The 20,576-nt window shown below is 44.7% G+C and overlaps 1 protein-coding gene across 1 annotated transcript in view; it reads right to left on the bottom strand.

The window, feature by feature from the left end:
• Positions 1-430: 430 nt before the first annotated feature.
• The window catches only part of MTMR10 (myotubularin related protein 10), a 44,479-nt gene continuing 24,333 nt past the window's right edge, over positions 431-20,576 (bottom strand). The window contains exons 7-16 of the mRNA XM_082648969.1: positions 17,783-17,966; positions 15,756-15,843; positions 15,586-15,674; positions 13,027-13,157; positions 11,844-11,913; positions 11,178-11,248; positions 7,296-7,465; positions 6,002-6,172; positions 4,578-4,760; positions 431-3,489 (exon numbers count right to left, since the gene is read on the bottom strand). Coding sequence (XP_082505095.1) covers positions 2,893-3,489; positions 4,578-4,760; positions 6,002-6,172; positions 7,296-7,465; positions 11,178-11,248; positions 11,844-11,913; positions 13,027-13,157; positions 15,586-15,674; positions 15,756-15,843; positions 17,783-17,966 — 1,754 coding nt within the window. The 3' untranslated portion in view covers positions 431-2,892. The remainder of the gene's footprint in view (positions 3,490-4,577; positions 4,761-6,001; positions 6,173-7,295; positions 7,466-11,177; positions 11,249-11,843; positions 11,914-13,026; positions 13,158-15,585; positions 15,675-15,755; positions 15,844-17,782; positions 17,967-20,576) is intronic.

The following is a 20,576-nucleotide window of genomic DNA, read 5'->3' as shown; positions in this document are numbered from 1 at the left end:
TTATCGAGATCCTTGCTTTATTGTGGGGCTCTGGAACTGACCTGCGGTATCGTCAAGGTGTGCAGGTACAGGGCTGCCGTCACTGTTGGAAGAGCCTTGGGCTGGGGAAGGTGGACGCGGGAAGGGGTTTATCAGAACGGTAGGCCCAGGCGTGGCGGGCCAGGCTCCCGCTCCCAGAGACTAGTTCCAAGACCTTCTTAAGGAAATGGTGCTCCCCAGCTTTTTAATTTGTTAAATGGAAGGACACCCACATGGCCGTGACAACAGCCAGCTGTGCACTGAGGTTAGAAATGTTACCCATCTCTGCCTTGCTTTACAGCAGGCAGAGCGTCGGGTGGACGACACACAAGCACGGCTGAAGAAAACACCCTCGCTTCTTGATGCTCTGTTCTTGCAGGGGACTCGTATTGACAACGAAGGCAGTGATTCCTGTGGAAATTTTATTAGCAGTCAACACTTCCTTCACATTCACCACTGCTGAAAAGCAGGGTCTCTCACCTTCATGCACATCCTACTTTAACCCAAGTCATAGTCAATTTTAGGCACAAAGGTTTTCATTTTCTCTCAAGTTTTAACTGCTTGAGGTTACTGCTACAGCAAGCAGATTTTGTTGAAGGACGCCTTGAATACTTTTCACCCTCTGTTAGCACAGATTAATATACTTTCTTAAATAAAGTTAGAAATTTTTGGTTTTAAAACTGGTTTCCATCACAAAACAGTAAGACATGGTACACCTTTAAGTCCGATCCTAGCGAGTCCGGAGCTGCCTGACGCCTGTGTGGCCCTCTGTCAGCACAGGCTCCGTGTCCGCGTCCAGAACCACATTTGGACTCTGTCCCCACACGTCCTCCGTGCCAGGAGTGGTGCCAGGCAGCTCTGCAGGGGCCAGGACTCAAGGCTGTAATAGTTGTTTTTCATATTATGCATGATAAAACTGTAGCACAATAATCATTATATAACAACTGTTCAGCAAAAATAAAACAAAAAACTATACTACATTTGATTATCATACAAAAATATGCACACTTTCTATTTTAAAACAGTATTAATAGTACCTAATCATTTTTAAACTTGCAAGTTAATCAAAAAAAATTACTAAAAGGGTTAAAATAAATGTGAGAGGGAAGAAAGCTATAAAGAAGTAAATGCTCAACCCAAAAAAACTAACAAATTTAGAACAATTTGTAATAATAAAAAAGCAGCCTAATGAAAAAGGAAGAAAAATTATTACACTTCCAGTGGCAGGATATGCTGTGGGGTTTTCAGGGGACCGGAGCTGGTTTCTAATCAAGGACTTTAAAATGTTTAATGGCAACAGTGCTATTTATATAAACTAAGAAAGCCCTTACTTTCTAGACAAGTTGGCAAAACACTGGGCTTATCCACACAATGGATTTCCTAAGACTGCATAGGAACTTCTGTCCCTGTAAGTTCAGAGACATTATCCAACCATTTTTAAAAGGCAAATAATTCAAATAGAAACATCTATTTGTTACATATAAAGGTAAAACACACAGTTTTGAAAAAAATTGTTTTAAAAAAGGACATAAGCTAACTAGATACTTTACTATAAACGTTTTTTAAAAAGCTTAAGATGGCAGTTTCAGAAACTCTAAAAACAGCCACATTGAAAACATCCATCTTTTACACAGAAGTCAGGGGTGTTGGGGAGGCTGTGACCAGCATGGCCACAGTAAGCTCCAGCTCTGGCCCACAGCTTTGGCTCGGCTCTTGTGACACAACCTGAAAACGGGAATTTGAGACGAGAGCACACCTCTGTCTGTGCCTCTGAACACCTGTCATGGGTTGGGTGGGGCGGGTGCGCTCACCATTTTACAGTGGCAGTATTTTGAGAGAAGTCCGTTGTTAGGCTCCTGTCCTCCCTTCCTAAGCACTGTGCACTCAGGTGACCCGACTCAAGACCTCATCACTGACTTCCAAGGGAAAGTGCCCCGGGAGTGCTCCCCACTGGACTGTGACGGGGCCTCTACTTTGAGGGTGGGTGTCAGTGATGCTGCCGCCCCGACCTGGACCCTGCCTCAGACCCACTGTGTTCGGTGACTTTCAGAGGGATGTGTGCCTCTGGGGACTCCTGGCTGTCGGTACAATGCCGAGAGTGACCAGCCTCTTTCCAATGTGCAGTGGGACTTTGACACCCTAATTTAAAAAACAAATTGTTTTACTCTGTGTTCTTCATATCTTAATATTAATGTCAAAGGCACTTCTAAATTTAATTATCTATAGTAAATGCTTTTAAAGTCAACAGTGCATATCATTTTAAAGTTAGTCCTAAGGAAACTCATGATTTTAAAACACAGTGATCTACGGTCCCAAAGTGATCTAAAATAAATTACAGTGTGAGAACACACAACTCTCAGGTGAGCTCAACTAGAGAGAATAGAAAGTGACCAGATAAATACACAAATACCTACTAACGCCCACTGGGGGTTTACTGGATGCTCCTTGAAAATATACTAAACACTAATTTCTTAACTCTCCTGATGTCTGCTTCTCTGGGCTGCTAATCCAACCGAGGATCAGGGAACCTTTAGGAGGTGGTTGTAAAAATGGATGTAGACAAAACAAATGTCGCAGACAAAACCTGATTAGTTTGACCACAGTAATAAGATCATGGGAATGTCTGCCTGCAAATGATCTAAAAATGAGCCAGACCTAGAATGATAGAAAGAGGACATAAATAACAAAGTTATGCCTATCTTTTAAAAATATTGTGAAGGAAGCATAATTCAACATGTTTTAAAGTATTAGTGCAAATTTCAACTGTTATTCTTACGTATAGAACGATTAGAGCTTCAAACGCCTCGGCCGGCAGTTTTACTTCAGAGGAGAAGGTCTCTCACTCCCTCAGGATGTTCAGAAAGCCACTCCGCCTCAGTCTTCATTTGCTAGTGTCTCAGTAGATAACCATATTTTGGCCCCACTTAAAAACTTGCCTAGCGGTGTCCCTGAAATGCTCCGTCTGCACAGATTGCCCACTGGGGAAAAGGGGAACGAGGAGGAGAGGAAGTCCGGTGTCCCTGGGGCGTCGTGCGGGCCACCAGCGCGGAAGTACACCCTGCTCTGGACCAGCTCAGGGCAGGGGGCTTCCGGGGGGCTGCCTTGGGGCTGCCGCAGCGCCCTGCTCAGCATGTCCACCTCATCTGCCAGCAGGGAGACCTTGTGGAAGGCCGTGATGAAGCCCCCGCGCTGGATCTGGGCCTCAGGGACCCAGCGGAAGTAGCAGAGTTTCCACAGTTTGATGTGCATTCCGGACAGAAGCGGCAGAATCACCCCGTGCAGGTCGGCAGGCTTGGAGAACCACTCTCGGAAGTACTGCTCCGCACCCCTGTCCTGGCTGTCGCTCTGCTCAGGGGGGTCTGGCTTTACTTTTAATATTAATGAATTTCTCCTGGGAAGTAACTCTTGGTCACTGATGATTCCATTCTTTAAGGAACTTGGCATTCCTCTTAGAGTGGAGCTGTAGCTTTTCTGTACAGAAGACAGATTTTAGCATTATTTTCCTGGAGCTTCCGTTTTTAGAAAGACAGTAGAAGTGTAATGGTAAATATAAACTCGGTATTAGGAAAAACTGGTAGAATTTCAACCTAAAGAATGTTTTGTTCCTTCCCTGGTAATACTTATTCCAATCCTCCTCCACTGGAGTTTAACACTTTTAGGCCTTGATTCTGCCTAGGCTGTAGCCTGCATGGGGGTGGGGGGAGATATATCCTCTTCATTATAGGCAGACCTCAGAGATACAGTGGGTTCGGTTCTAGACACCGGAGTAAAGCGAGTATCGCAATAAAGCAAGTCACACGAAGTTTCTGGTTTCCCCGGGCATATGTAAGTTACGTTTCCAATATACTGTAACCTATTAAGTGTGCAATAGCATTATGTCTAAAACAACTATGTACATACCTTAATTTAAGCACTTTATTGCTAAAAAATGTGAACCATCATCTGAGCTCTCAGTGAGTTATCTTTTTTCAATAGCAATGTCAAAGATCACTGATCAAAGATCACCATCACTAATATAATAATAATGAAAAGACTTGAAGGATTGTGAGAATTACCAAAATGTGGCACAGAGACACAAAGTGAGCAAACGCTGCTGCAAAGATGGCACCGACGGACGAACTCAACGCGGGGTTTGCACAAACCTTCAATTTGTAAAAAATGCAGTATCTGCAAAGTGCAATAAAGCAAGTGCAGTAAAACAAGGTCTGCGTATAATTTGCTGAAGTGTGAGTTTCTAAGATTTCTGGTCAGAAAAAAGCTAGACCTGCTGATTCTAGAACAGGCTGAGCGGACGGGCTTCAGGAGCAGGGCCCTGGGTACAGGGCTGCAACTGCTGACTCTTGAGATGACGATCAGGGCTGTGTGGGCCTCAGACAGCAAGACGAAAAGTCGGGGTGGGGTCACCTGAGTGAGGAAGTGAATGACCCCTCCAAACCTACACTGGCAATGCTGTCAGGGGAAGTGACTGGACTTTTAATACTCTGTTCTGAAAAAGATGTTTTTGGTTATGTGTGAGCAAATACCAGGTTTTTTAGTGTTAGTGCATTTCTGTAACTTACCTTTGTCCGTTTAAAAGACTTCACAGAACCGTTTTGTACACAAGGCATGCTCTTTCCAATGTAAAAGGGGTTGTGGAAAAGGGTGCGATCCTTCGCTGTAAACTGAAGAGACCAGTCCCAAACTGAAGGGAATTTTAAACCCTTTTCATCACCCAATTGGATATTTTTGCTTATAGCAAATTCCTGCAAAATAAAATATTTGAACATTTGTGAAAAGATGCCAAACTAAGATTTTCTCATAGTAAATTCATTTCTGACAGTCGTTCATCATCATACAAATGAACTTGTCTGAACTAAAGTGCCTCCAACCCCACTGGAGCAGCACGCTCCGCTTCCCGAGAACAGACATTCCTGGCGCCTCACACGGAGGAGCGCGTGGACCCCTGCACCGAGAGGGGAGCTGGGCCCCTGGGCAATGAGCGTGTTGGTGAGTATGACTCGTGAATGGAGTTCTCCCTGGTGCCACGGCCTGAATAAACCCATCTCCTTATGCATCCACACCCCCAATCCTGAACAACGCATTTCTTCAGGATGCTCCTCGTGATGCTTCAGCTCACAGAGTGTCTGCTCCACTACTGATTTGATGGAGCAGTTTCACGGATGAGGAATCCAGGCTCAGCACCTTCCCAGACCCGGGCCTGAGGATCCCACAGCTCACTGTGAGGGCAGCCCCCCTTCCACCAAAGTCTTCCTGAAGGCCCACGAGAGCTGTCCTTTCTGTCTCCCTCAGTGGTCACTGCAGCATTTGTTGGCTATACTCATTGCTCCAAATGTGGGTGAGACAGAACTTGTGGTTCCGGAAGGTTCCACCAGGGGCAACCAGAAGCTATAGATAGTTTCAAGTTTGGCTTGAGACCCTCCTTACTCATGGTTCTTCCTCTCAGTCAAGGAATTGGGACTAGAAACCAATGGTCCTAACGTAAAGGTGACTGCCACGCGGCATGAGGGTCTAAGCACATCCAGTAAGCAGCGCCCTGAGAGAACCACAGTCTCACGTCACGCCTACATTTCCTCTCTCAAATTCTTCTCCACAGGACTCTTGAAGAAAAATAATTTGCTTTGTACAACTTTTATTCTGCTGACCTAGGAAACAAATGTCCTCAAACAGGATCTTATCCATTACCCATTCAGACAGCCCAAATGTGAAAATATAAATACAAAAGCATGACATTTACAGCACTTAAAACGATTTACATCTTTCAGTTGGCTTATTATGAACAATAAACATCAGAGAGAAATACATAAAATGCTCACTGATAAAAATGAAACAAGTTCAAGTTCCTGGATTTTTAACCATCTATAAATAATTCCTTCAGAAATGACCGCATAAAATGGTAGCTAAGACAGTTTAAACACACAGCTGATTGTACTTCAATGCTATCTCAATAAAGCAGTTCACCCTGGCCACGGCGGGCGCCACTCACCGAGCTCTGCTGCACGCGCTGGTGCGGGGAGTTGAAGAGAAAGGTGCCGAACAGGGCCACACGGGTGGTGTCGTGCAGCACCGCCAGGTAGGTCTCGGAGAACTCGAAAGCCGCTGGGCACTGCTCCTGCAGCTGCCACGTGGCGTCCAGGAACAGCAGGAACACGGGAGCCTGGCGGACACACGTTGAAACGGGATTACTCAATGCTGCCCTTCAGTGTTCACATCTATTTCCAAACCTCTTGCTGATATGAAGGAAGAGATTAATAAGAAAACAGCGAGGCCTGAGCACTTGGCTCCGAAGCTGATCGAAGGGGACGTGAGCACATCAGACGGCCATGTCTAACCTAAGAACTAGGCTGGTCTGAGACACATCATCACAGCCCTCCTCTGCCCACCAAGTCCACCAAGCTGAAGTGGCAAAGTCAACAGACGGGCAGGGTGTGGCCATGTGAATGGGGGACAGTGAAATACTTGTTTCACGTGTTCCCGCTGATCCTGGAAACAATTCTTTAGAATGTTTAAAACAAAACAAAAAACCACAAAACCCCAAGACCAAGAAACAACTCTTTGGTGGACCCTGCAGACTCAGCGTCCGGAAACCTTCTCGGAGTTTCAGAAAACAGCTGGCGTGGCCTCGGGGTCACGGCGTGCACCCCCAAGTACAGCAGCTTACAACAGCCACTGTGACAGCTACTGCCTCCTGCCCAGTGCTTCCCCGAGTCCTAGCGTTTCAGAAGTGAAGCATTCACTGTTGAGGTTTCCTCAGATGACAAAGACTGTTTTACATGAGACAGCACGAGTCAAAGTGTGCTCTCGGGAGCCACCCTGACCACAAGACACCTGCAGGGCCTGTCACAGCTCCACTAGGACCCCATGCAGCCACCAACCCCGCAGCTCTTACAAAGATGCCCCCTCAACTTGCCATTCTTAACGTACGTGCCCCATTTTAAGAAACTATGATATTCCAAAGCTGATTTTTCAAAATATCTAACATGCTCGTTGTCTGCTTGCAGAAGAGTTAATGCAGCATTTCTTCAAGCAGTTTTCAACTTAGAGAAATTCAACAGGCAACTTTTAAAGAGTTTTATCTATATAGTTATGAGAATCTTCATAAGTACCTCAACTTGGACTCTAATCCATGAGTCAGTCTTGGCCCAAGAAGCTAAGATGTACTGAAGGCAATATTTAAAAAGTCTCCTCATCTCTTTACGGATGGAGCATCTCTTCATATAACGAAAGGTTTTATCCTGTGCACACTGAAGGACTGATAATAGGCATGAAGGTTTTGTTACCTCTTTCTCCGATCTCTTTAAGTGGTTGCATCTGTCCAGGAATGGATACCCTGCCATGACCCACTCTTTCTGTATCAGACTCTGAAATCCAGTGATTGTCCTAAAATAGGGATCCAGCATCACTTGAACAAGAGAAGCTACAATACAGCTCAAGTCTCTTCCCTCCTCCTCTGTCAATAAGATGGAAAGAAAATGATTAGTACGTAGAAAAATGCTAAGAGAGAAAGGAAGGAGAAGCAAAGTGTATACTTCAGTGTTCTGTGCCTGGGCGGCCTTCAAAATCACCCATGTTAGGAAATTTTATTCAGGCCCAGCCACTCTAAAACATTATAAACTTTTAGATTTAGATCAAGATTTAGATCAACTAAAGTAATGTTTAATGAGGAGGTGGCTTTTTATATTTGAATGTTTTCTAGATAATTAGAAGCATATCTCTCACACTTTTTACATTTACGTGATTTGTGGTAGAAATCTTTCCAGAGCCCATTCTATTTCTGTGCCAAGGATATTAAATATCATGCAGTCTTTCTACTGATAGCTTCATATGGTGACTCACGGGTGAATGAGAGAAACGGAACTGTCCACCACCATCCAAAATGGTGGCAAATATTTCCCTTGCGTCTTTTGTAGCTGGTGTTCTTTTTAATGAGGCCAGTAATTCTCTGATATCAAAGCCAGTCAAAGAAATCAGAAGAAAACTATCAAATAATATCCCTTATGATTAGATGTAAAAGTCATCAACAAGTATAAGCAAGCCAAATTATCTCAGGAATGCAAGAATTTATCCTAAGAATGCAACGTTGGTTTAACATCTAACACACCGTAATAAAAAAATAAAGGACAAAAATAACACAATCATCTCATTAGATGAATAAAAAGCATCTGTGTGATGAAAATCCAACATTCATTCTGGATAAAAACTCTTAGCAAACTAGGAATAGAAGGGAATATCAACCCGATAAGAGGAATCTACAAAAACCTACAACTAACATCATTCTTATTAGTGAAAGCCTGGATGCTTTCCTCCTAAGATGGGCAACAATACAAGACGTTTGCTCTTGTCACTTCTACTGCACATTGTCCTGGAAACTTACACAGGGAAGTTAGGCAGGAAAAAGAACTCAAAGGCATCCAGATTGGAGAGGAAAAAGCAATAACTGTGTCTGCAGACAACACGTGTATGTACGGAAAAAAAATCCTAAAGAATCCACAAACGACTACTAGAACTAATGAATGAGTTTAGTTAAGGTTGCAGGAATTCTATACACAATCACAAGGAGTACACAAAAAACCTGAAAATGAAATTAAGAAAACAACTGTATTCACAATAGCATCAAAAAGAAAATACTTACAGGGAGATTTAACAAAATAAGTGCCAGAGTTGTACACTGAAAACTTATAAAACATTGCTGACATGACGTGAGAGAAAACCCCAATAAATGGAGATATTCATTTCATGGATTGGCAGACTGAATACTGTTAAGATGGCATTTTCCCCAATCTACAGGTTCAACATATTCCTATCAAAATCCCAATAGGATTTTTTGCTGATCCTACAAGTTATACAGAAATGCAAAGGACCTAGAATTAGCAAAACAATTTGAAAACAAAGTTGGAGGACTTACATGTCCTAATTTCAAAACATACTCTAAAGCTACAGCACTCAAGATAATGTGGTACTGGCGTACGGACAGACATACAGATTAATGGAGTAAAACTGAGAGTCCAAAAATAAAGAGCCGGTCAGCAGACCTTTGCCAAGGCATGTCAATAGAGAAAGAACAGTCTTTTCAATAAATGCTGCTGAGACAATGCAATAAACACACATGCAAAGAAAATGAATATAGACCTTTACCTCACATCATACACAAAAATTCATTCAAAGTGAATCATAGGCCTAAATGTAAGAGCTAAAACTATAAAATGTTTACAGAATAATACATGGGAGAAAGTCTTCATAACCTTGAATTAGGCAAAGAGTTCTTACATATAACACCAAAGACATGATTCATAAAAGAAAAAATGGATAAACTGGACTTCATCAAAATTTCAAAATTTGTGCTTCAGAAGTCATCAAGAAAGTGAAAAGATAAACCACAGACTAGGAGAAAATATTTGCAAATCTTATAAAGATACAAAGAACCTGTATCTAGAATTGTAAAGAATTCTTTGAACTCAATGATAAAACAACCTAACTGAAGAATAGACAAAAGATTTGGTATTTCACCAAAGTCAATACATGAACGGCCAGTCAGCACATGGTATGCATTAGGGAAATGCACATAAAAATTGCAATGAACTCCCACTTCACACTTACTAGAATGACGGCACTCCTAACAGTACACGATGAAGTGCAGAAACAAACCCTCACACACTGCTGAGGGGAAGGGGAATTGGGTACAGTCACTTTAGAACACACTTCGGCAGTTTCTTACAAAGCTGAACATAAACGTACCATATAACTCAACAGTTCTACTTCTAGGTATCTACCCAAAATAAAGAAAAACAGATGTCCCCACAAAGACGTTTATGTGAATGTTAAAAGCAGCATAATTCATAACAGCCAGAAGGTGGAAGCAATCCAAATGTCCACCAACAAGTAAATGGATAAATAAAATGTGGTATTTACAATGGTACACTACTCAGAAATAAAAGGGAGCAAACTGCTGAGACATGCTACGTGAACGAGCTTCAAAAACATGTATGTGAAATGAAAGAAGCCAGAGGCAAAAGACCACATACTACATGATTCCATTTACATGAAACTTCCAGAAAAAGCAAATCTAGAGAGACAGAAAGCAGATTAGTGGTTGCCTGGGGTTGGGACACAAGGAATCTTTTCGGGGTGATGGAAAATTTCTAAAACTGGACTCCGTTTACTAAAAAGTATTGAATTGCACATTCAGAACAGGTGCATTTTATAGTATGTACACTATACCTCAATAAACTGTTTAGAAAACACATTCTAAAATAAAGTGTTAGTAAAGTGCAGGCTCAGTATCTCTTCTGAGGTATTTTACATGGCAACGAATGCATGAAGAAGTGTGCTAAGTAGCGTCTTGGAACGGATGAGAACACCACTGGCTGCGAGAGGTGCGGGTTCTCAATGGCTGGCTCTCCATGCGTCTGTGAATTACATACGCGCTGCCGGCATGAGCTAAGGATTACTGGAAACAGTGACTTACTCTTCTTCTTTTCCCCCTAAGCCTTGTCACTTTACTTTGTTAAAGTCAGTTGAATTTGACAGTTGGTAAAAATACTTCTGTAAGCTTCAGTAGCACAGCATATTCATGAACTATGCATGAATATATTATAAAATCAGGTAGCTTGTGGTTTATTAAACTTTATCCGGAAGCTTAAAAATGCTATTAGCTGTAAAGTTATTTAATATACAATTATTCTTTGCTTAACTGAAAGATTTTTTTTTTTTATTGCCATCTACTCCTACCAAACACTAGACAAAATTCACATTGCTGGCTACTCAGTTCAGTCCATTTCGTGATACCAAACTGTTTCTTTAAAGTCACAATCTAGCATGAGCCAGAGGCATTTCAACTAAAATTTGTATGAATCAGAAAGATAGCAAGATTAGAGAGAAAGGATGCTCCGCCGAGATTAACACTCTGTCTGAATCCAGTGAGGGATGTGACCCACCCTTGCCATAATACAGGAAGGCAGATTTAACACAGGGCAAAGAGTCTGACTCCTTTCTGTTCTGTCTGAGGTCTTTGTGCCGCTGTTTAATAATGTGCGGGATCTGTACTGTATCTATCTGGTGGCATGCAGTAAGTAGGAGATGGCTAAGATGCATGTAATTACTTGGGTGTGGATCTCCAGTCAAAATGGCTGGCCGGGGGACCAGTGTTGTCAGTAATGAATTACCTTGTAAGACTACAGACAGACGCTTGCTTTCCAGCATATACACAAGTTCTGCTGAATGTTTAAGGAATGCCCTGGAAAGAGAAATGGAAAAATACTGTTAAAAACCAAATTTCCACCACGAATATATTTTTTAAAGTACGTGAAGTCAAGCAAATCTGATCTTTCACGATACATGTTTATATTCTCTATAACCTTTTGGAATTTCTTCAGTATTTATACGATTCATCAACAGAGTACAGTCTGATTTTTATATCAGGGAAATTCATTAACCTTTGTTGATTTACATAACATTCTTGACATCACCAACTATAGAGACGGGGAAGAGATCAGTGGTTCCCAGGGGACGGGGATGGAAATGCTGGGGCTGGGGGTGGGAGCCTTGGTGACGGAGCAGCTCTGCATCCTGCCTGTGCTGGTGGTCACGTGAATCTACACACGGTAAAACTGCACAGAAACACACATGAGAGCACGTATAAACTGGGGAGACTGGATAAGAACTGTAGTTTGTACTACTGTCCGTTTCCCGGTTTGATAACCATAGTCTACTTATGTAAGCCGTTGCCACCGGGGGGCTGGTGAGGAGTGCATGGCTCTGTAATACTTTTGCACCTCCTGTGACTTGATAATTATTTCAAAATAAGAGAAAAGGAAAGCAATTGTACACACCTTACATATTCTAACCACCGTGTATTTTCCAGTGAAGACAGCCATTTCTCTTCAGTTTCTTCAAATGGTTCTGTAATTAATATAATTATACATATATAATTATACACACGCACATATATACAGGCATATAACACTTTCAGGCTTCTTAAGCTTATTTTTCATGATCAAATTGAGAGCTAGGTGATACATCAGTTTTTAACATTTAAAAGTTGGCTTTAAGAAAGTGTTACGCCTTTGCATTTAGTCATAAAAACATTTAAGAAGGCACGTCACAATTCTATAAGAAACAAAACAAAGCGTTCCCCAGACCTCCATCTCCTTCCCTGTGGCTCTCCCAGGGAAAGCTTGGAGAGTCTGCCGGCCTCCGCCCCCTAAGCAAGTGCTTAGGTGACCCCGGCCCCCTCCTCAGCTTCCTCACTGTAGGCCTGCCCCTCCCTCCCTCCCTGCTGCCAGCGCCCGGTTCTCATGTCCTTGGTGGCTGACCCCTGCAGGAAACGGGGCAGCTTCCTGGTGGGGCCTGTCCTGGCCTGTCTCGAGGTGCCCCTCGCCTCACGCTTCAGCCACATGCTGCTCACGGGACGGCTGAAAGACACAGTCACTGTGTTTCTTAAGCACACCCCCTCCCAGCTCTCCTTCCAAGCCGGCGCCAGTCCTGCCGCCTGGTGACAAGGGGCTCGCTCTCTGTGCACACTTCACACCAAAGGTGCTTTCAAGTGAGTCATCCCTCCAGGGTACATCGAAAGCACCCCATAAGCATCTGCTCTAACAGACATATGGGAACTCTGAGGCTGCACAGATTATAACATGGCTCTGTTTGAAATTCATGTCAAGTCACGTATCTCAAAATATAACTGAATACATTAAGGTCTTCGTAAGTTTGTCTGTGAGGTAGTAGGCTCTTCTACTGAGCAGACACTTTTACAGAAGCATCCTACCAGACCTTTCATGATCTGAAAGTGACTTAATTGGTACACTTTTCCTACAAAACTAAAAGCAGCTTAAACTTCATTTTCTAAGAGCTCCTGACATTCTCATACAATAGTAATTTGTACAAATATTTCAACGAGCCTCTACTTAAATATATACCTATTTCTAAATTTTTAAGTAATGTCACTTTTCCTGACATGCCTCATATAATCACCCATTCATTATTTACATATATATAAAATAGAAATGAAGTTACCATTAACACACAGTTGCTTAAGTTTTACAAAAGCCGCCTGTATTTCTTGGATATTGGGCAAGGTTTTATCCAAATCTGATTTGTAGACATCACTCCTCTGCGGATGACTTTTAGTTATGGCATTACAAATCCTAATAAAGACAAAATCCTTGAGTCACTACTCATTCATGTATTCAAAACATATTTTTTGAGTGCTTGCTGTGAGCCCAGGCACTGCTCTGAGGGCTGGGGACAGAGAGAGGGACATGCAGTCTGTGCTCTTGGTGGGGGGAGGGGGATAGAGGAGAGACGACAGGCCGTGGTGAACGCTGAGGGTGATGGAACAGAGTGGATGCAGGTTAGCTCGGGTCACGTGGTGAGAAAACGCTCCTCCGTGACGATGATACCGGAGCTGAAGCCCAAATGGCCAGGAGCTGTGCAAAGACGGGGGACAGTGTTCCAGGCAGAGGAGCTGCTAGTGCAAAGATCCTGTGGTAGAACAGAAGCCTGGCTGTTGGAGAAACCTAGCGAGGGCCAGTGGGGCGATGATGACGTGTCTGAGGGAAAAAGGGTGGAGATGAGTTTGGACAACAAAGAGAATCTGTCCTAGTTACAAAGAATAGAATAGCTGAAAAAACAAAGGGAATTAAAGTAATTCTTCGCTTAAGTTAAATAATTAAAACTGCCACCGGTTCTAAGGTTTTCTAGTTAACAGTGTTGCAGCCTTGCCTTTCATAGCAACACTCCTGACGGAGCACTTAATCAGCGACATGTCCACAAGGCAGGACAAGGTAGGACAGAATGGACATTAATCACTAATGTGATTAAAGCGAAATTTAAATCCACGAGAGAATACGGACCTGTGGGACTGCAGTCACCCTCTCCAGAAAACTGAAGGGTCATTTGAGGGTCACTTGATAGTTATTTGCTTCAGCAAATGTGGCTGTCAGTTATGGCACTGTGGAAAAAACGGACGACCTGGCTGTCCCAATAACAGACTGTGATACACAATTTCTGAGGCTCTCTGAGCCTGTTTTCTGAGATCTTTTCCTTTGTTCCTCATTTATTGGACAAGTATTGAATAAATATTCAATTGCAGGTATTTCCTGGGTGCTGAATATAGCTGAACAATGGTGTGCAAAACAGACACAGTTCTGTCACCTCACGGTCGCGTAAGGACAGGCAGTAATCAAACTGTAACACACACGTACAATGAGAAACCAAAATAAGTGTTAAGAAGAAAATTATAGTGATATAGCGAATGTGTAACTTGAGGCCAGATCTAATTTGGGAGACAGGGGAAGGCTTATCTTAAGGAAGTGATGTCTGAATGCAGGTGCAGAAAACGAGCGAGTACCAAGCGATGGGTGTGTGTGTGTGTGTGTGTGTGTGTGTGTGTGTGTGTGTGTGTGTGTGTGTGTGTGTGTGTGTGTGTGTGTGTGTGTGTGTGTGTGGCAGGGTGTGTGTGTGTGGTTGTGTGTGTGCGGAGTGCTCATTGACTAGCATGAAGAAGGTGGTCCAGGAGGAGGGGGCAGCACAGCCAAAAGTCAGGAGATACCAAAGACCAGCAAAACCCCAGGGCGGCCGGAGCCCAGAAGGGACAGGGCATGGTCCTGGATGAGATACGGGAGGAAGGATGAGGCCCCTCCAACACACTGGCAGAGGTGGAGCTGGGGTGGAAGGAGAGGGGTAAGGTTTCTGAAAAGTGAAGGACAGAATCTGATGACGGACTGGACGTGAAGGGAAGTGAAAGACAGGCATCAGGATGACTCCTCGGTTCCTGAGAGCAGGCTGGGGTTGGGGTGGGGGCAGGGGGTGCGTGGTGCCCATATACTTGAGTTTGGTTTTGAACATGAATTTAAAGGGACTTTGAGACCTCCACGTGGAAAGTGTCAACTTAGGTTGGAGATATAAATCTGACAGTCACTAAAGCCACTGATGCAGATGAACTTCTTTCAGAAGGGAATATGGAATGGGAAGGGGAGGTGGCCTGAGACAAGCTCTGTCGTGCCTGGAGACAGGAGGACGGGCTGGCAGGGGCATGGAGTGCAGCAGGGACGAGGAGCTTCAGGAGATGGAGGGGGGCAGAAGCCGGGGCCCGGGGAGAGCCTGGCCAACAGCGGTGCCCACTGTGTGAGGACACCTGAGAAAGGCCTCCTGCTTCACCAACACGGAGGTCACTGGGGACTTCAGCAGATGACGACAAACTTGCTCACGGTAGCCAATTACACCACTTTTAGTTATCGTGACTTGGCAGACCTAGGACACGTTGAACTACACGAAAAATCTGATTTGTCCTCAAGTGTCTCAACTGGAAATCACTGCACTTTGAAAGTTCATTAGAAGCAACATTATAGAAAAGTGTCAGCAACGTAAGACCTTCAAGTGTCTTATAAGCCAAAGTATTAAATTACATTTAATATAACTTAAATGTTAATTTTAATATATTCAATTTTCTCCACAGTAATTCTTGTATGGAACACACAGTGCTTCCCAGCTATCTTTAGCTAGTCAGGAGGTTACTGTACTTCGCTATGACAACGAAAGATGCCCAAGTACCAAGGATTGTCTCCCGCTCACCTCTGGTCGATCTTCCTCTGCTGCAGCATGTCTTTTATGAGGGCCGTGCGCACAAGAGCACTGCCATTCGAGTGGCTCCAGCACCAGAACTAGGAGAGAAGTAGAGCCTTTACTTAACTGGGTGGAAAAATGGACAATAGTATTAATGAAATCCAACAGATATCACTTACTGGCATCCTTCTTCCAACAAAAGAATGGGAGAAGATCTTTAGATCTTGGTCTGCTAAAGAACTTGGCACTACAAAGTACTCTGGAAGGCTGGAGAGGAAAACACGAATCGTAATGTAAGAGCCTGTGCTTCAGGCAGGATAAGCGTGCTCTGCAGACCCCACATTTAATTAACGTGCACCCTACTCAGTGGCCGTGCAGTGGGCACCGTGGGTGCCACTGATGAGCCTAGACATCTCAGTCTAAAACACGTGCGAGGTGCTCAATTAACACAGTCGTTATACTCATAGCAGGGGAACAATCCAAAGGAAGCATCTGAAATATTTTCCAGAATGACTATTAATCAAACATATGCAATTTCTGAAAAACATGTCCATCATCGTTCTCTCGACAGGCTATGGGTAGGAGATACCAGGCACACCACACCAAACCAAACCAAGCCCACAAATCTCCCGAGAAGCTTCCACCCCCTTCTCATCTCCCCCTTCTCTGTTTCCCATCTCCCAAAGGCAGGTGGACTCCGGGATGTGGGTTAGAGAGCGGTTACTACCAGGCAAGCTCACTGCACCTGAAGACATCTCTTTTCCTTCCTCTGCTCACACGGCCAGGTAGGGGACAGAGGCAGGCCCTGTCACAGGCTTCTCAACACATAATGCACGCTGGCCACAAAGTTCAAATTCAAGGGGAGGCAGAGGAAGACTCAAGCCGTGTGCTCCCAAGCCCCTTCCTCAGCACTGCACTCCTAGAAGGTCCTCGTACTTTGTTCACAACACTGCTTATCTGAAAAAACTAAGGAGGACCTGAATGACATTAAAACAAAACATCCCCCAAATCTGAATACTAAACAATATTAAACAAGTAAAAAATTAAAAAACAATTTTCTGGTCACTTTTGGAGGATTCTAGGAAACAGCTCCTTCTGAAAACTGGTTAAGTAAAGGGGAAAAAGTAAACATTGATACTGCCTTCCTCATACAAACTGTATTTCAGGTACTAAAGAGCTGCTGAGAGAAGAGTTCGATAGAACTGGAATATGACAATAGCAATCCTCAATAAATAATGGATCTGGGCAATGATCCTCACTGCTAATGAATAACCATTTTGGGCAGCTAAACCCATTCTATAAAAGGGGAACTTAGCACTGGGTGGAGCAGGCTGACTGCTGTGGGGCCCACAGGTCAGTCAGCGTCACAATGATGCCTGGAGCCCCCATGATGCCACAGGGGGTGCCCAGCCCACCTGAGGAAGCGTTCTTGCCTCAAACCTGGAACTGAATCTAATTACAACTGACCCCTGAACAATGCCAGGGTTAGGTGTGCAGACCCTCTGCGCAGCCGAAAATCTGCATAACTTATAGTTGGTATGTGCTTCTTCCACACCCATGGTTCCGCACCTGCAGATTCAACCAACGGGGATCCTGCAGTACTGTAGTATTTACCGTTAAAAAAAATATCTGTGTGGAAGTGGACCCACGCTGTTCAAATCCGTGTTGTTCAAAGGTCAGCTGTAATTATTTAAGCCCTTAGAGCTAGCTAACATTTCAGATACAGTAGACAGAGGAACACATTAAAGGACACCACAGTGATAAACCCAGAAATATCTAGAAAGGGAAAAAGTCCACAGAACATTTGACCTAGTTTTGTTAACAAAAAAAAAGGCAAGTAAAAAAAAGGGATGGAAGGAGACTATCATAGATTAAAAAGCCTGAGACAGATCATGCAAGTTCAATGTGACCCTGATCTGAACAAACCAACCGTAAAAGACACGTACAAGATACGAACGCAAATAAACACTGACTGGATGATTGACAATACTACTGGAATTATCAATTTCTTTCAATGGATATTGACATTGCAATTATGTTTTAAAAAAAAGTCCTTATCTTTAAAAACAAAATATGCATTAAAACATTATTAAAAATAAATATTCCATTAGCCATAACTTGAAAGTTATCAATGACAGCAGAGTTTGATGATTACTCCTAAGAAGTCACTCCCAGCCATGAACAACACTGTCAAAGCTGGACTTACCAGGTGGATATCATGTAGCCCTCGTTAATGGAACAAACTCTCCACCCAGAGGCACCTGTCCTCTTGACTTCTCTGTCCCAGTCAGAGTAAGTTTCAAACAGAGGAGTTTTTTGGCTGCTGCCATCCCCAACTCCAATGCCACCGCCGCCTCCACCTCCTGAGGGTATTCCATTAGCTTTGCTGGCTGTAAGAAAAAGCAATAGTATTAATTCTGCTTCAAATTCCCTCTCCTCTCTGTGCCTCCTGTCACAAACACACTGCAATGTGGCACCTCTTCCCTGTTTGTCTCAGGTATCTCCAAAGCCCCCCTACCCCTTCCGGCCGTCCTGGGCAAGGGGCGGCCCCCCCGCAGGACAGCCCACTGTGTCCCGTCCTCGTCCAGCTCGTCCCCACCCTGCAGCACCTTCGATACCCTGTCCTTCCGCTGGCTCTGCCTTCAACGCCTTCACTCACAAACGGGCAAACTTGGCTTTGAAAGGGCTTTCACGTGACCACACTAGACCACTCTCACTACTACGCTACACAGTTCCCCTCCCTTTTACTGGCCACCTTCTGAAAGGGTGACCGATGCCTGCTGCTCACGTTTCCTCCTTAACTTCCAATTGTCTCCTATCCCTACCGGTTTACGGACACCATTCACAAGCGTCCCTCAACTCCCTACCCCAAGCTATGGCGTAAATCCAAGTCACTGCTAGTTTTTCTCCCCACATTTTGCCTGGAAAAATAAACGCATCCAACAATCAACTCCATTCTCAAGCTGTCCGAATCTTTCATCTTTCCAGTGTTTACTTCTTAACCCTTCTCTATGTATGACTCGCTATGACATTCTTGGTCTCCTATATCTACACGATTTTTCTTTGATAAGGTGACATAGATTCCTTAGCCTCCACCAGAGTGCCAGTCCACTGGAGACTCAGCAGAGGGCCTGGACTTGACCTTCCTTAGCAAGGAGCCTTCTCCACTTGAGAGGCACGGCCACATGCTGGGAGCATGCGCACAGCCTCAGGAGGGCCTCAGAGTGACCACAGAGAAAGAAGGTGTCCCCACAGGCAGCCTGATCTGGGTGACAGACGCCATCCCTCTCCTGGCCCAGGGTCTCCTTGTGCAGGCTGCAACCACGGCCAGTCTCTCAGCTGACAGCCCGACCGATGTTCTGCTGCACTCAGACCAGCCTGCAGCTGCCACAGGACACACTTCCTGAAATCAGGCTTTCAGGATGCTACCCTTGCCCCCAACTGTGCAATCATACTCATTTCCAACTGAATCCAGCAAACCTAAACAGCTTCTCTTAAAGAGCCCTCGCAGGGCTTCCCTGGTGGCGCAGTGGTTGAGAGTCCACCTGCCGATGCAGGGGACACAGGTTCGTGCCCCGGTCCGGGAAGATCCCACATGCCACGGAGCGGCTGGGCCCGTGAGCCATGGCCGCTGAGCCTGCGCGTCCGGAGCCTGTGCTCCGCAACGGGAGAGGCCACAACATTGAGAGGCCCGCGTACCGCCAAAAAAAAAAAAAAAAAAAAAAAAAAAAAGAGCCCTCGCAGACCTGCCCTGTAACTAAAGTTCCTGCCCGTTACTGCCGAACTCCCATCCCCCTGCAGCCGTGAAAACCCTTCTTTGTCCCCTCAACATGCCACGCCCGTTCCCGTGGACTATTTACTAAACCTGGTGCAAAACAGGTATTTTCTGAGAACCTACCACGTGCTAAGGCCTGAAAACTGACAAGCGAGCTAAGATTTCACCCCTACTTTGAGGCGCTGGTGACAGCGCGCCGGGTGGACGAGAGCGATGCGGGCGGAGAGGGAAGCCCACTGTGGCTGGGGCTGCAGGCTGGGACGGGAAGGTCTCCGACCCGAGCAGCTCTGAGCAGAGTCCTGAGGAACCAGCCAATCCAAATGCTCGCAGGTGGCTGGTGAGGAGGAGACGGGCGTGCTAGGCAGAGCGGGACGTAAGACATGCGGAAGGACGGCACAGCACCGAGTAATGAACTACAGCGAGCACAGTAAGGGTGCCAGAGGTGGCGGAAGGGAGGCTGGGAAACGCGACGGGGCCTAGCCTCTCAACCCGTGCTGCACCAGACAGGAACCACCAGCCACACGTGCTGCTTAAATTTCAACTGAAATTTAAATTAAACAAAGATTTTAAAATCAGTTCCTCAGTTGCACCAGGCACATTAAAGTGCTCAATGGCCACATGTGGCCAGTGGCTTCTCTACTGGACGATGCAGGTGACAGAACATTCCCATTACTGGACGGCGCTACTCTAGATTATAAAGGGTCTCAGGTGCCGGGCTAGCACTTTTGCATTTTATCCTTTAAGTGGCATCAGAATTATAATGATGATGATTCTGATTTTAACCGAGCTTGTTAAAAATGAAAATGCCACTTCTAAGCCCGTATTCTGGTTGGCCACTCTGTCTCAGTGCCTGCTCTGGAGTAACCACCACCAGAGGACGTGCTGGGGAACTTGGGACTTGGGATCTCTCCAGAACACGGAACCTGCGTGGAACTTCCAGGCAATTCCCATTTCACACGCTGTGTAGCAGAGCACCAAAAACCACAGCAGCTAGTCAATACTAGAAAACCTAAGGAATTCATCATATGACCAAATTAAAGGGGAAAAAACCCTCGCAAGTGCAGAAAAACATTTGAAAGAGTCCAACACGTGCTCATGATATAAAATACAGAAAAATTTATCAAATTGGGAATAAAAGGGAATTTCCTTCACTTGATAAAGGGTACTTATCAGAAACACACAGCAAACATCATCCTTGTTAGAACCAGGAACAGAAACACTACCT

Source organism: Grampus griseus, assembly GCF_964374135.1.
Source record: "Grampus griseus genome assembly, chromosome: 2".
Lineage (NCBI taxonomy): Eukaryota > Metazoa > Chordata > Mammalia > Artiodactyla > Delphinidae > Grampus > Grampus griseus.
Note: the sequence above shows the minus strand (reverse complement) of the source record. Positions and strands in the feature narration are given on the sequence as shown.